We start from the raw sequence: 13358 nt of genomic DNA on the forward strand, positions 1-13358 counted from the left end.
GGCAATAAATTATAATTCAAGTTTCTAAATGAAAGCATTTCTAAAATATGTAACCAAAAAAGTTTCCCCCAGGTAAAAATACTGATCTTTTAACGACATTTTAATAAAATCAAAACCTGAAATATAGGGTTGAAAGATATTTGGTGCATTGATAAAGTTCCCTGGAGTACTCTGGGTGTTTAAAGCAACAGTTTGATTGAATAGAACAATAAATGCAGGGCTGAGTGTATTTTTTTTCTCTTTCTTTCTCATCTACTAGAAAAATATAGATAATAGAGCTCATTTATTTCTTTAACATTTCAGAGCTCTGCAGATGGGAAAACACAACCCAGTGGAAATGATTTCTGGCAACCTTGAGAAGATATGTTAGCATTTTGTGGCATTTCTCTCAGTGACATGTAAAGCATGGCTTTCCCTCATTGCGGTGTCACAGTGAAGTGTCACAATAAAGCCAAAATAGTGTGCCCTCAGGGAAAACTAGGAAAAGGGACCATTTTCCATGCACACACAAAGGGTAATATTTATTATAAAGCCTTTCATTTTAAGCTCCAAATGCTGCCTGGGCCGTGGGTACTTTCCAGTGGAGAAATGCACAGAATGTAAGATTTAAAGCAAATGTTATGATTAATTCTAATGCAATTTATGTAAATATAAATAGTATGTTAAAAAGCAGACTGCATTTGTGGACATACATGCATGCATAAATCTCTGCGGTGTGCCAGGGAGAGAGTTTGTGATGTAGCAAAGTGGCAGCATTAGCCAATGTTGATGGTGTCCAAAGAACCTTGGACTGGGAGTCAGAACAGTTCTGTCTTTACCTGTTCTTGTCACTACCAAATCGATGTTGTCTCTTTTATCCACAAAACTTGTGAGATAGAAATTATTTTCCCCATTTGTAGATAAGGAATTTGACATTCAAAAGATTCAACTAAATGTTGCAGATTACACAGCCAGTACTATTTAAGTAATTTTGCATGCCCTTATTATCAAACAATAACTTATTGTCAGCTAAACCTGTGCTTTTGCTAAAACCTTACGTATTACCTTCGTCTTACACTTGCACAATGATTAGGACCCAAATATCGAACTTGATTTTCTTGTCATCAGATGTCAACTCATTGGGTTCGTCCCACTGTTCCAGGCTATGGACACTTTGGAAGGGTCTTAGTTATTTTTTATAATGTGTTTTTCATTGCTGCACCTTGGAATCATCTTCAGGTTGAATGATTGCCGTGTGCATTCTCACGCAAATCGCTGGACAAGGTCCTGCAGCGGGCCTCTTTCTATAGTTAGAGAGGTCACTGTTTTATCCAGGTTCTACTTCCATGAATGGTCAAAGCCTCCACATCTGTTGTCCTGATCTGGCAACATGGAGGAGAGATGTGATAATAGGAACAAGATACAGTTTCTACGGATCTTACAGATAGTGTGAGTTCAGCCCCATTCACCATCCCAATCCTCAGAGAAAGAGGTGACATTTTTCTGACTAACCAATCCTTCCTTAACCACCCTCACCACTCTAGGTCTCATTGATCAATGCTTCCTGGTGCCAACAAATCTTTTTAAAGGCCTCCTGTTTTTTGTTTTGGTGGTAAGAACATTCAACATGAGGTCTACCCTCTGAATAAAATTTTAAGTTGTGCAATACATGATTGTTGACTCCAGATACAGTATTGTACAGTCACTCTCTAGAGCTTATTTGTCTTGCTTGGTTGAAACTTTATATGTGTGTTGATAAGTAACTCTCATTTTCGCACCCTCCAGCCCTGGCAACAACTCTTTGACTCTATGAATTTGACTATTTTAGATACCGTGTGTAAGTGGAGTCACACAGTTTTTGTCTTTTTGTTTCTGGTTTATTTCACTTAAAATAACATCCTCAAGCCTCCCCCATGTTGTTGCGTGTTGCAGTATTTCCTTCTTTCGCAAGGCTGCATATTATTTCATTGTTCATATACACCCAATTTTCTTTATTCATTCATCTATTTGTGGACATTTAGGTTGCTTTCGATCTTGGCTATTATGAATAGTACTGCAATTAACATAGAAGACAGTATGGAGGTTCCTGATAAATAGAACTATCATGTGACCTGGTGACCCCACTTCCAGGTATTTATGCAAAAGAACTGAAATCAGGATCCTGGCAAATTTTCATTTCAATACACTTTGCTAGCCTCTTTTCCAATACACTTAAATCACCATGGATTTTAGTGATCACGACAATCCATTTCTTTCCCTGTTTTAATATCTGAATGACATAGGAGCCTCTCATTTTCTTTTCTTTGAGAAAGCAGGATTTATCAAGAGGACAGAAAAGCTCCCACAGTGGGATGGGCCCCGGAGAGGTTGCCCTCTCATTTTCTACGGATCCTCTTAGATCATGATAGTGGCTTAGATCTTACATATATATCTTCTTTAAAAAATTTTTGGGTAGAAATTCATTTGATTTAGGAGATGTTAACTAGTTTAAGGAACCTCTTGAATTCTCTTCACATACTTAGGAGCTTTATTATCCTTTAATATGTTTCTTCTGCCTGTCCTTCTTCAAAAGCCAGGCTCTTTTGACAAAGAAAGCAATGGCAAGGATAGTTCTGCTCTCCTCTACTGGATTTCATTACATCATAATCATATTTTCTGTGTTTTCCTTGACAAACCAGCAGATTCAGTCCATGTAGGTTCTTATTTTCTGCATAGTCTTTATAAAGGCAGTGCTTGCACTCATGATCATCTGTTTATATTCTCTTTTGCTCCATCTTCTGTACATGCCACTTTAAATGTGGGTTCATCAGAGAAATTCTGTGAAAGCACATTAGTTGATTTAAAAACTTCACTTAGCCAGGTTCGGTGGCTCAGCCTGTAATCCCAGCACTTTGAGAGGCCAAGGTGAGTGGATTACTTGAGCCTGTGTGTTTGAGACCAGCCTGGGCAACTTGACGAGACCTCATCTCTACAATTAATAAAAAAAAAATTAACCGGGCATGGTAGCACATGCCAGTAGTTCCAGCTACTTGGAAGACTGGGCAGAAGGATCACCTGAGCCCAGCAGGTCGACGCTGGGGTGGCCGTGAGTGTGCCACTACACGCCAGCCTGGGCAGTGGAGTGAGACTCCGACTCAAAAAAAAAAAAAAAGAACTTCACTCTTCTCTATCCATCAGGGTAATTTTCAGTTATCCAATTTTTAATCATTTTCGGGGAAATTCCTAACTCTTAAATGATCTCCCTTCCATAATCTTTTTTTTTTTTTACAGGTAAATAACATTTTTCCCATCTCTTGGAAGTTTTTGAATCTACTCTTCTAAATTCAAGAGCTCATATGTGACTATTTACCAAATCATTTTCACGAAAAGGCAGGCCAGCATCTTTGCATTGATGTTTGTAAGAGAACAATATAAGGCTTCTGTTTAGTAACATTACTGAGAATTCAGTCCTCTTTTTGAGATGGAGTAAGTCATATCTTGTTACTCTGAGTTTGGGATTCTCTCCTCTGGATCTTTTCATCTAAAGCTCTGGCATTTTTCTTCAAAGAGCATTTAATGAATATCTCTCGTAGACTCACTGTTGGCTCAACCCTCTGATTTGCATGGATCTTGCCAAGAGAATGTTTGTCTTAACTTCACACATGGAGTGATCTGCATTAATTCTGAGTGAGCTATATGTAGGAAATCTATTTTGAAAGGGCCACCGTCAGGAGCCTTTCCAAATAAAACCATATGAACAGGAGTGAGGATAAACTGTTGTCCATTTTTGTGAAATCCAATCTTATTCCTCCGCCTTTTATTTGTTCTATGTGCCAAATGGGTGAGACTCTAAAGGCAGGATGCCATGTAGCATCTTTTGACTTTTCTGTGGGTGTTTGGTGACTGGAGATGGGTTGAGTGAATGTGCGTCGCTTTCCGCCTCACTCCGTCCTCCATCCTTTCAAGTCAAAGCCCAAGATGTGTGACATTTCAAGTTTGAGCCACAACTGTGGCAGCGATAAGCAGTTTCAGTAGCAAACAACTATTTGAAAAACCTTGTGATTTATCCATACTGGACACATTTTTTTGTATCTGGTGGTATATTTTTCACATTAGCTGTTTCTTAGGATTAGCAAACCAGTGCAAATCTTGTTTCATCCCTCCCTGGGTATTTATTGTAGTGCCAAGCAAAGCACAGATTAACATATGCTTACTCAGGATTAAGGATGATTTTTTTTAACTCTTCTGATAAGCAGTAAAATAGAATCCACACAGTTCGATGGATTCCACAGATGGGTTGTTTTTGTGAGTGCCAACAGCTAACCCTAAACCTTGAGTCCCAAGTTTCCAAAGGCTTTGGATAACACTTCATGAAAGTCAAATGCCAAACAGCAGTAAACTCTAGTTTACCGTATTCTTAATTTGCCTCAATCACTACAGTGTTGCATATGATTGCTCCATGGCGAAGAAGAGGAGAGCTGAAGATCAGGCTTTGGGTGTCCCAGTCAACAAAAGGAAATCTCTGCTAATGAAGCCACGACACTACAGCCCAAACATGGACTGCCATGAAGACCGCGGTGACAGGACAGAGGACGATGGTTTCTTGGAAACACATGATCACTCTACTGCAGGTAGCAAGGAGGAGTGCCCAAACCTATTCCTTGGTACCAAAAACTCAGTCTTAATTTAAGTAGAACATGTGGTTTGTATGGTTGTAAAGACATATTCGAGTTTGGAAACAAAACCAAACATTTATTTCACTCAGCGTCTATTTACTGAGGGCCCATTTTTAAATCCATAACTGTGGAGGGTGTTTAGATAACGGAGAATCCTTGACCTATTCATTTTAAAATCAGAGGATTAAACTATGCCTCTTTTGGAAGAAAAAAGTTCTTGAGTGCTTTGTCTGCCTAAAAAGATGGATGTCCAGGCCAGGCACCCTGGCTTATGCCTGTGATCCTAGCATTTTTGGAGACTGAGGTGAGAGGATTGCATAAGCCCAGGCATTCAAGACCAACCTAGGCAACATAGTGAGACCTTGTCTCTATAAAAAACAAAAAAAAAAGATGGATGTCCAATTTCTGAAAGACTCTTTCAAACTCAAGGATATATTTAAGCTTTAAGATACCTTTTCAAAGATCAAGTTCTATATAATGCTCATTAATGACAATGAGATATATACATACATATGCTTGTAACTAAAATGTGTATTTTTTATTTGCTTTATCAACATATATAGTATTATTTAGTCCAAAAATACGATTGATAATAGCAATGAGGACCAATGCCAGTGGTGTGTGACATTTATCTTTTTAATATTTTTTAAATGAATGTTCCATTTATTTTAAAATTTGTTATTTAAAAAGAGGTATTTATTATACAAACAAAAGGTGGTGAGATTTGTAGATCATAAATATTTATTATATATTGAATTATAGTTAACCACAAGAATTATTGGGAAATATGTAAAAGCATATTGACTGAGTGAGCACAGATCTCAGATCAGAATCATCCTGTCTCCAGTAATCTTGGCTTAGAAGTAGTTTGAGATTCTGTTGCTAAAACAAAATTGTATTCTGATATGAACGTGTTTAAGTACATTTTCTGTTTTTCTGTATTTAGCATGTGCTTTAAAGCCTCATGGCTCATCTGAGAATTGCAATCATCCTGGACTTTTTTTTATTTGTTTTCTTAGCTGATAATTTTTATTTGTTGATTCATGGAAGTTGTAGATTGCTTCTAGTATTAGAGGAAGTTCTTGAATCATTGTGGTTAAATTTAGGTATAATGCATCTAGCTGTCATTGACCACCCAAACAGTTGAGAAAATGGACATGCTTTTGCATCAATACATTCTTGTAAGTGTCACGAAGACTAACTGATCTGGCTAGCTGACTTGCCGCCTTTTTTTAATAGTCTGTTGATCACTATAGATGTTTAATATTAACCAACTATAATATATTCAAATGTGCGGTATATTAAGTTAAGCATTCAGTTATAAGCATTAAGGGATATCTATTTGCAGGTTTACAAAAATAAGTTAACTATTTTTATATTTAATATTAGAATTACTACTAATAATGAATACGCTGGCATTGCAGCAGTAGTGACCATTACTTTTAAGTTTTTAATATATTCCAGGCACATAAATTATATCACTTAGTCCATACAACAATGCCATGAGTGCATATAATTATGGTTGCAGTTTCACAGATGAGATCATTGGGGACCAGCGAAATTTAATGCTGAAGGCAATGCAGCTTGTAGGTGTTAGAAAGAAGCTAATTAGGAAACAATTGGAAGGACAAGCAAAATAATTATTTCCCAGCTAACTGTGCTCTATCATCCAATTGTCTCCAAGCTCCAACTACCTTTAGAATGCAGACTGGGCAAAGTTCCTACAATGTCAAATTATGAAGTCACAATTTCCAGAAATGGCAGGTACTATCCCCAGTTGAAAGAGCAAAGATTCTCAGTTGCCTTCTGCCCTCTGAGCGTTTCTTCCCCCCTCAGGGGGGTGGGGGAGAAGGTAAGACAACTAAGTGCCCATGCCCAACATGGAGCTTTTTTCCTAGCTTCTCGTTTGCTGTGGGTACGCAAGGTCTTTACCTGGCCAGGCGTGTGCTCAATTATGTGTTCAGTTGGGATGCTCAGATGATGAGAGAGGATACTGTACTCATGAATGTTGAGGTCATGAGCTCGAATCCTATGAAGGTCTGATTCCATTTGGGGGCACGAACTACTTTCATACCCTCAACCAGCTGTCTTTCAAAGAGATACAGGTGGTTATTAGGAGGATAGAAGAGAAGGTGGGCAAAACCATGCAGATCCACCTTTTTCACTAGGAAGGCGAGCTTGCAAACTGCTACCATAAGGGAAGACAAGTGGCACTGGCTTTCCTGACACAGACAGAGAAAATGAAAGTCAGCTGGAAGAGCGGTTAACCAAGCCAGGGTGAGAGTCCCCAGCAGCAAAAGCACGTGCTCACAACTTGAGGAAATCTGTCACTGTCACAGAAGTCCTAGGGGCTGCGATGATACTTTTAGCACATATCATTGCTCAACAAATAGCAAATAAGAGATAAGCCACTCCAATTTCATAACTTCGAAAGATGAATTCATTTTTCCAGGGCTTTTATTCCCAGCAAAATTTACATATTCAAGAGGCCTAGAAAACTAATTTACCTATAAAAGTAATCTAGCTAGTTACAGAAACAGAACTGAAATTCAATTATAATAAAATCCAGCGATACTAAAGAAGTCAACTCAAAACGTGTTGTGATTTTCAGAGGATTTTTTAAAAAGTTGTTTTGATGCAGGACAGTCAGCACTTATGCAAGAATTCAGTAGACTATACCTGTAGGATTTACCAGACAACTCAGAGTAGAAATCTTGGCTTAAAATAAACAAACAAATGTGAACCTTTTTTGGATTTTTGTGTGTTGTTTTATTTTGGATTTAGGGGGTACACAGATATAGGTTTGTTATGTATCAGGCAAGAGCATTTATTTTTTACTGTATATATCAGGAAAGCATCCCAGCATCAGCGCTGCTTCCTCCCCACACTTTGAAATACACTCAGGTTGGAGAAAGGCTTACTCTCTGGCTGTAATGATTTGATTATGCCTCCCAGGAATTGACTTTATGAATGTCTTGAACTATTAGCATTGTGGTGTTAAAAAAGTTGAGGTCAGGTTATCTGTTAGTTTTTGTTTTGTTGTGGTGTTTATTTGTTCTTACAAATTTTTATTTATAATTTGAGGATCCTTGTTTTTCTCATTCAAAGTGACCTGACAATTGCATTCTAGTATCTTCAAATAAATTCACTTTTGAAAATATCCAAACTTGGGGAAATAATGGACTAGAAGCAGTCTTAGTAGTTTCTCCTAAGGGCTGCAGTGTTTCTCAAACCCCAGCTCTGACATATGGCGTTCCACAACTGTAGGGTCTAAGTAGCCCATTACAGAAGGCACTGGGTCTGGGTTTTGGCCCTCTTCTGGTGGCCATATAGTCATGAGCAAGCCCTTCCCTCTCTGGAACTATAGTTTTCCTTGTGTAAACCAGAGTGTAAGTTCCCTCTCTTGAAGTTATGGTGAAGACGACATGAAATAAAGAGCTGAACCCTATGCCAAGAACTTAGTCTGTTGTCCCAGGAGAGATCCTTAGATCATCCAGTCAACAGACCATTGACTCTTTCTTGTTTTGAAGAAACAGACTCAGAGCCTGCCCAAGGTAGACCGAGAGCCATCATTGGCCTGTTGGGCTTTCCAGGTACGGGCGTCACCAGTGTACACAGAGCGAACCGTTTCCTTCAATGTGTGAATGGAGACACCAAACTCATACAGGTGAAGCAACCTGTCAGAGTTGGCAAAAGGGGAGTACCAGGGTCAGAACTTAACTTACATCCACCTGACTCTAAGGGCAGGCTTTTTTAGTCATTCCAGGAGCAGAGGCACAAAATAAGTCACCAGGCTCCCAAGAGGAAAAGAAACACCCGAGCATAAGAAAACGTAGGTAACCCGTCACAAAGCTGGAAGAAACAGGCATCCCCCCGCAGCACAGATCTGCCAGGCTCCCAAGCTAACTCAAGTTTCTTCCTTCTGACTGCAGTGGAGGCCCGGGAGGGTGAGAACGTGGGAAGTAGGTTTGCAGGTCTGCAAAACGTCCCTAGAAACCTGCGCGTGATGCACGTAGGCACCTCTGCCGGCGGGGCTCCTCTTTTTCTGAGGAATAATTAATAAATATTTTCTTTTAGCATATAACAAACAGTTGAACCAAACAATTATGTAGACTGGAAAGGACCCAAAACGCTAGCAGTTGGCAGCATCACAGTGAAATGCATTGTCGTGCACATGTGCATTTTTGTTACTCCCGCCTCTCTGGTGATCTGCACTTAATAGGAATATTTTAAACTATGTAGCTAAGCAACAGAGGTAATTGTTGCTTTCTAGAGCTTTTGTTAGCACTCTAACACAGCCCAAATATGCATAATTAGGTATAATGTCTATAAATCATTATCGTACACATGTGGGTAGTTAAGTGGAGTGAGAGAATAGTTCAATGAATTGAGCATATTCACTGAAAATGCTTTTTATTTGTTTTCTGTAGTTCATAATACTTTAAAATTATCATAACCCTTTACACTTTCTCTTAATAGCCAACCGTGATATTGAGGAAAACTTCATTTGCATTTTAGACTATGTTTAATATATTATTTAAACCTGGAGTTCCCCTGATATGAATTCAGGAGAGGATAGGCCATCGTATCAGATATTCTGTGCTTGTTTATCCAGTCTCTTTTCTAGGAACTAAAATGTTAAATTTTTCAGTTTATGTTGAATAGATCCCAACAAAAGGCTGCACCCTATAATCAGCATTATTTACAGGGGCTAGTGTTGTGTCTGAATTCTTTCCTTCATCCAAAAATGCTTTTAGTTACTATGGCAATATTTACTTGATCCTGGCAGCCCAGTGTCGATTTAGGGAGATAATTACCAGAAAGGAAGATGATGGAGATGTATTTTTGAGTGTCCTTGTCAGAGACAATGTTTATAAAAAATTAAATGAGACCCAAAAAGGCGCATTGTCTTCCGCCCAGACACCCTCTCCCTCAGCCCTCACACCGGATGGCTGTGCTTTTCTTCTTTCCAGAGATGTTTATTAACACAGAATGCACTGTACTTGGTGTCTTTAACAATCTTTAAGGGGGCTTATTATTATGTGCTTCCCATCCTCCCACCCTGCCTTTGAGAAACAGAGATGGTCTTTTTTTTTGCATGTCAGAGGACCATCGCTAGGTGATCTGGTGCACTTCACAGCCTGGTGTGCACTGGTTGCCACCCCACGTGCTGGACGTGGTCTGATGTAACCACCCTCACTTTGTGAATTCGCACTGGGACAGGCTTCGGTAGGCTGACTGTACATGTGTGCGGTGATAAGCCTAACTGGGACACTCCCAGAACAAAAAGAGGTGACCCTGACAACAACAGCTGCATCCATCCTTGGACTGTCCTGGATAGATGAGCACACAGGGTCTCCTCTTGGTCTCAGGATGCCTTGACGTTGGAGACATAGGATGGCCTGGGGCTGAGATGATCTGGCTAACATTTAGCATCCTCCAGTCATCTCTACCCTGTCGCCTTTCCTGTTTACACAAATGTAGGCAAGTAGCAGACCAGAAAATGTGTTATTATTTAAGACGTTACTTGGTCATGCTAACTTTCCTATTTGTGTTTCACTCAATAGGGAATTGTAATGTGACAATTACATCAGTAAACAAGACGTCTTGAAAGACTCAGAATTATTTTAGCTATCATCCGTATGTAGATGTATTTTGTGTCTTAGCTAACAGTCTGTGAAATCTGGAGGTACATCTGAGAACATATAAAAAGTAGAAAACAAACTAAATTAGCTTTGAAAACACATTGTCATGCTAATAGAGAATCTGATGAATATTTTCTTTACATTGTATAGTATTATGTATATTGGATTTCCTTCTGGTTGGTTAAGATTTGAGACTATAAAGGGTACAGTAACAATAATTTCACATTCAACACACTATTTTTGTGGATATCTACTTTTTGTCTTGTTCAGTGCCCTAGAAGCACTCAGCTCTTACTGTGTTGAAAACTACAATAGCTCATTTTTAAGCTCATTTTTCACAGGATTAAGATCTAAGTCTTGTTTTATTTTAAGAGGATACATAATTTTTCACCAATGTTTTTATAAGTTAATAGAGACAACATACTACACATATTATATACGGGTATGCATGCACACAAATATGTGAATATATATATATATATATATATAACTTGATGCGATCTGCTTAAAATACTTTTTATTCTTGCTTTTCAAATATTGGTTTTCTTTTTTTGCAGAAGAAATCATGATTAAATCTATGGATGAAAACCTTCATTCAACTGCACAAGAAAACGCCAACAGGAAGGAAGACAGATACTCTTGTTATCAAGAACTGGTGGTGAAGTCTTTAATGCACTTGGGGAAATTTGAAAAAAATATGTCTGTTCAGCCCGTAGGTGAAAACTTAAATGACAGTGGCATCCAGTCTTTAAAAACAGAGAGTGACGAAGCGGACGAGTGCTTTATGATTCACTCTGATGATGGAAGAGACAAAATCGAGGATTCCCAGCCAGCGTTCTACTCCTCCGATGACAATGAAAGTAACTCAGAAAGTGCAGAGAATGGCTGGGACAGTGGCTCCAACTTGTCAGAAGAAACCAAACCACCTAGGGTTCCAAAGTATGTTTTAGCAGATCATAAAAAAGACCTACTAGAAATTCCCGACATAAAAACTGAAGGTGAGAAATTTATCCCTTGTGAGAACAGGTGTGATTCTGAAACGGAAAAGAATGCTCATGTAGAATCCCTGGATGGCAAACCCCAGCCTTCCTTCCCTGAGATTGAGAAAGAAGGGGCCGAGAGCCTGGCAACAGTGACAGAAGACTCTAGTGACCTGGAGAAAGCCAAGGGGAACTTAAGTTGGCTGGAGCAGGCCATTGCGCTGCAGGCTGAGCGAGGCTGCGTTTTCCACAACACCTACAAAGAGCTGGACAGGTTTCTACTGGAGCATCTAGCAGGGGAAAGGAGACAAACCAAAGTTATTGACGTGGGTGGAAGACAAATCTTTAACAATAAACGTAAGACATTTTTGCATTTATTTTAGAAATAAAATTGCTTTTGGGTCGCGGGGGGGAAGGTTAGACTTGATTCTTTCTGCCAGACAGCTTTTTGATAACTTAGTGTAATTTAAAAATCAACTGATAATTATAAAATAAACAATTTTTTTATTTCCTACTCTCTAGATTATTTTCACATCAAGCTCAATCAGTTTTCACACACGAAGAAAGAGTCATTGCTTCTATTTCTTTTCATGAAGCTACTTTTTAAAAATGCATCTTATCTTTTAAAAATACTGGACATTGATGTGAGCACATTAGTATTTGCTGGATCTCATCATTTTATGAGCCAAATTCATTCCAGAAACTTAATTTTTCTTTTCCACCCTCTTTCTAGGATCACCTAACTGCTTTTGAGCTTATGAATTCAAGTCACCTGCAAGCCAGGCAAGATGCACTGTCCCTTCTTGGGATAAAAGTACATGTTAATGCACTTATAAGACTGTAGTGTTACCAGCTATCTAACTCAGTGCCCACAATTATCTGGGCCAAACTTGAATGAGAGAGTACATGTGCTTTGAGGAAACCTTACAATTATTCCTCAGACTTTAGGAAAATTGTATCCCTGTTACTATAGAGTACTTCCCCCATCTCCTCTCCCCAGGGTCATGTGCCAGATGGGCCTGACAAGGGTCCCATTTTCCTAGCAATGGTTCTTAGTGCCTAGAATGCTTTTTTTTTCCGAGTTGGAGTCTCATTCTATCACCCAGGCTGGAGTGTAGTGGCATGCTCACAACCACCCCAGAGTCAACCTGCTGGGCTCCGATGATCCTTCTGCCTCAGCCTCCCAAGTAGCCGGTACCACAGGTATGTGCTACCATGCCCAGCTAATTTTTGATTTATGGTAGCAATAAGGTCTCACCAAGTTGCCTGGCATGGTCTCGAACCCATGGGCTCAGGCAATCCACTCGCCTCGGCCTCCCAAAGTACCAGGATTACAGACTAAGCCACCGAGCCCGGCTAGAATGCTTTTTAAGATGAGTATTTCCATGTCCAGTCAGACTCATGCTCCAGAATTTGCATTTTTTTTCTGTAAGTTCTCAGGTAATTCTCAGTCACCCAAGACTAAGAGCCACAAAATTTGGAGGAGGAGTATCTTCAAGAAAATCAAAGCAGTGGGCCCAAAGGACTTACAAGAATAACGTGTTAGTGTGGTGTAGAGGGTCTGATGGCAGAGGTTTATCCAGAACAAAAATGTATATTTGGTCATTTTAAATCAATTTTAGTGTTCACCTGGAATCTTGACAAATAATATTTTGCAGGTCAGAGCTGAGAAAACACAAAAGTCATAATATATATATGAAATAACGTCATGTCATGAGGGGATAGATACGGGGCAAACATCCTGCAAGGACTAGATGGGGACCGCATGGTATTGACTGGTGTGTGGTTCAGAACAGGCCACCATGTTCAGCTTTATGCACTCCTACTAATACGCAGTTTGTTGGATTTACCTGTTTCTTCCAATGAACTACAAAATCAGGGGGAAAGATGAAATTTACTCCAAATTCCCCAAATTAACAATTTCTAATATACTATATCTTATTGATTCTATGAGATGTAATTTCCCCATTTTACCCTTTCCAAAATCAGAAGGATATGTCATAATTTCATTACCAACTGATTTTTCTTCCTTTTTTTTTTTTGGAGTTGGAGTCTCAGTCTGTCGCCCAGACTGGAGTGCAGTGGCCGCTCCCGGCCAC

At 39.2% G+C, this 13358-nt stretch overlaps 1 protein-coding gene across 1 annotated transcript in view; it reads left to right on the forward strand.

Annotated features, from left to right (window-relative positions):
- The first annotated feature begins 4402 nt into the window (after positions 1–4402).
- ST18 (ST18, C2H2C-type zinc finger) overlaps positions 4403–13358 on the forward strand; it is a 61704-nt gene continuing 52748 nt past the window's right edge. Inside the window, exons 1-2 of the mRNA XM_021716162.1 lie at positions 4403–4589; positions 10837–11616. Of these exons, the coding sequence (XP_021571837.1) occupies positions 4418–4589; positions 10837–11616 (952 nt within the window). The 5' untranslated portion in view covers positions 4403–4417. The remainder of the gene's footprint in view (positions 4590–10836; positions 11617–13358) is intronic.

The sequence above is a fragment of the Carlito syrichta genome, unplaced genomic scaffold (genome assembly GCF_000164805.1).
Source record: "Carlito syrichta isolate Samal-C Ts95f unplaced genomic scaffold, Tarsius_syrichta-2.0.1 Scaffold308208, whole genome shotgun sequence".
In the NCBI taxonomy this organism is placed as follows: Eukaryota; Metazoa; Chordata; class Mammalia; order Primates; family Tarsiidae; genus Carlito; species Carlito syrichta.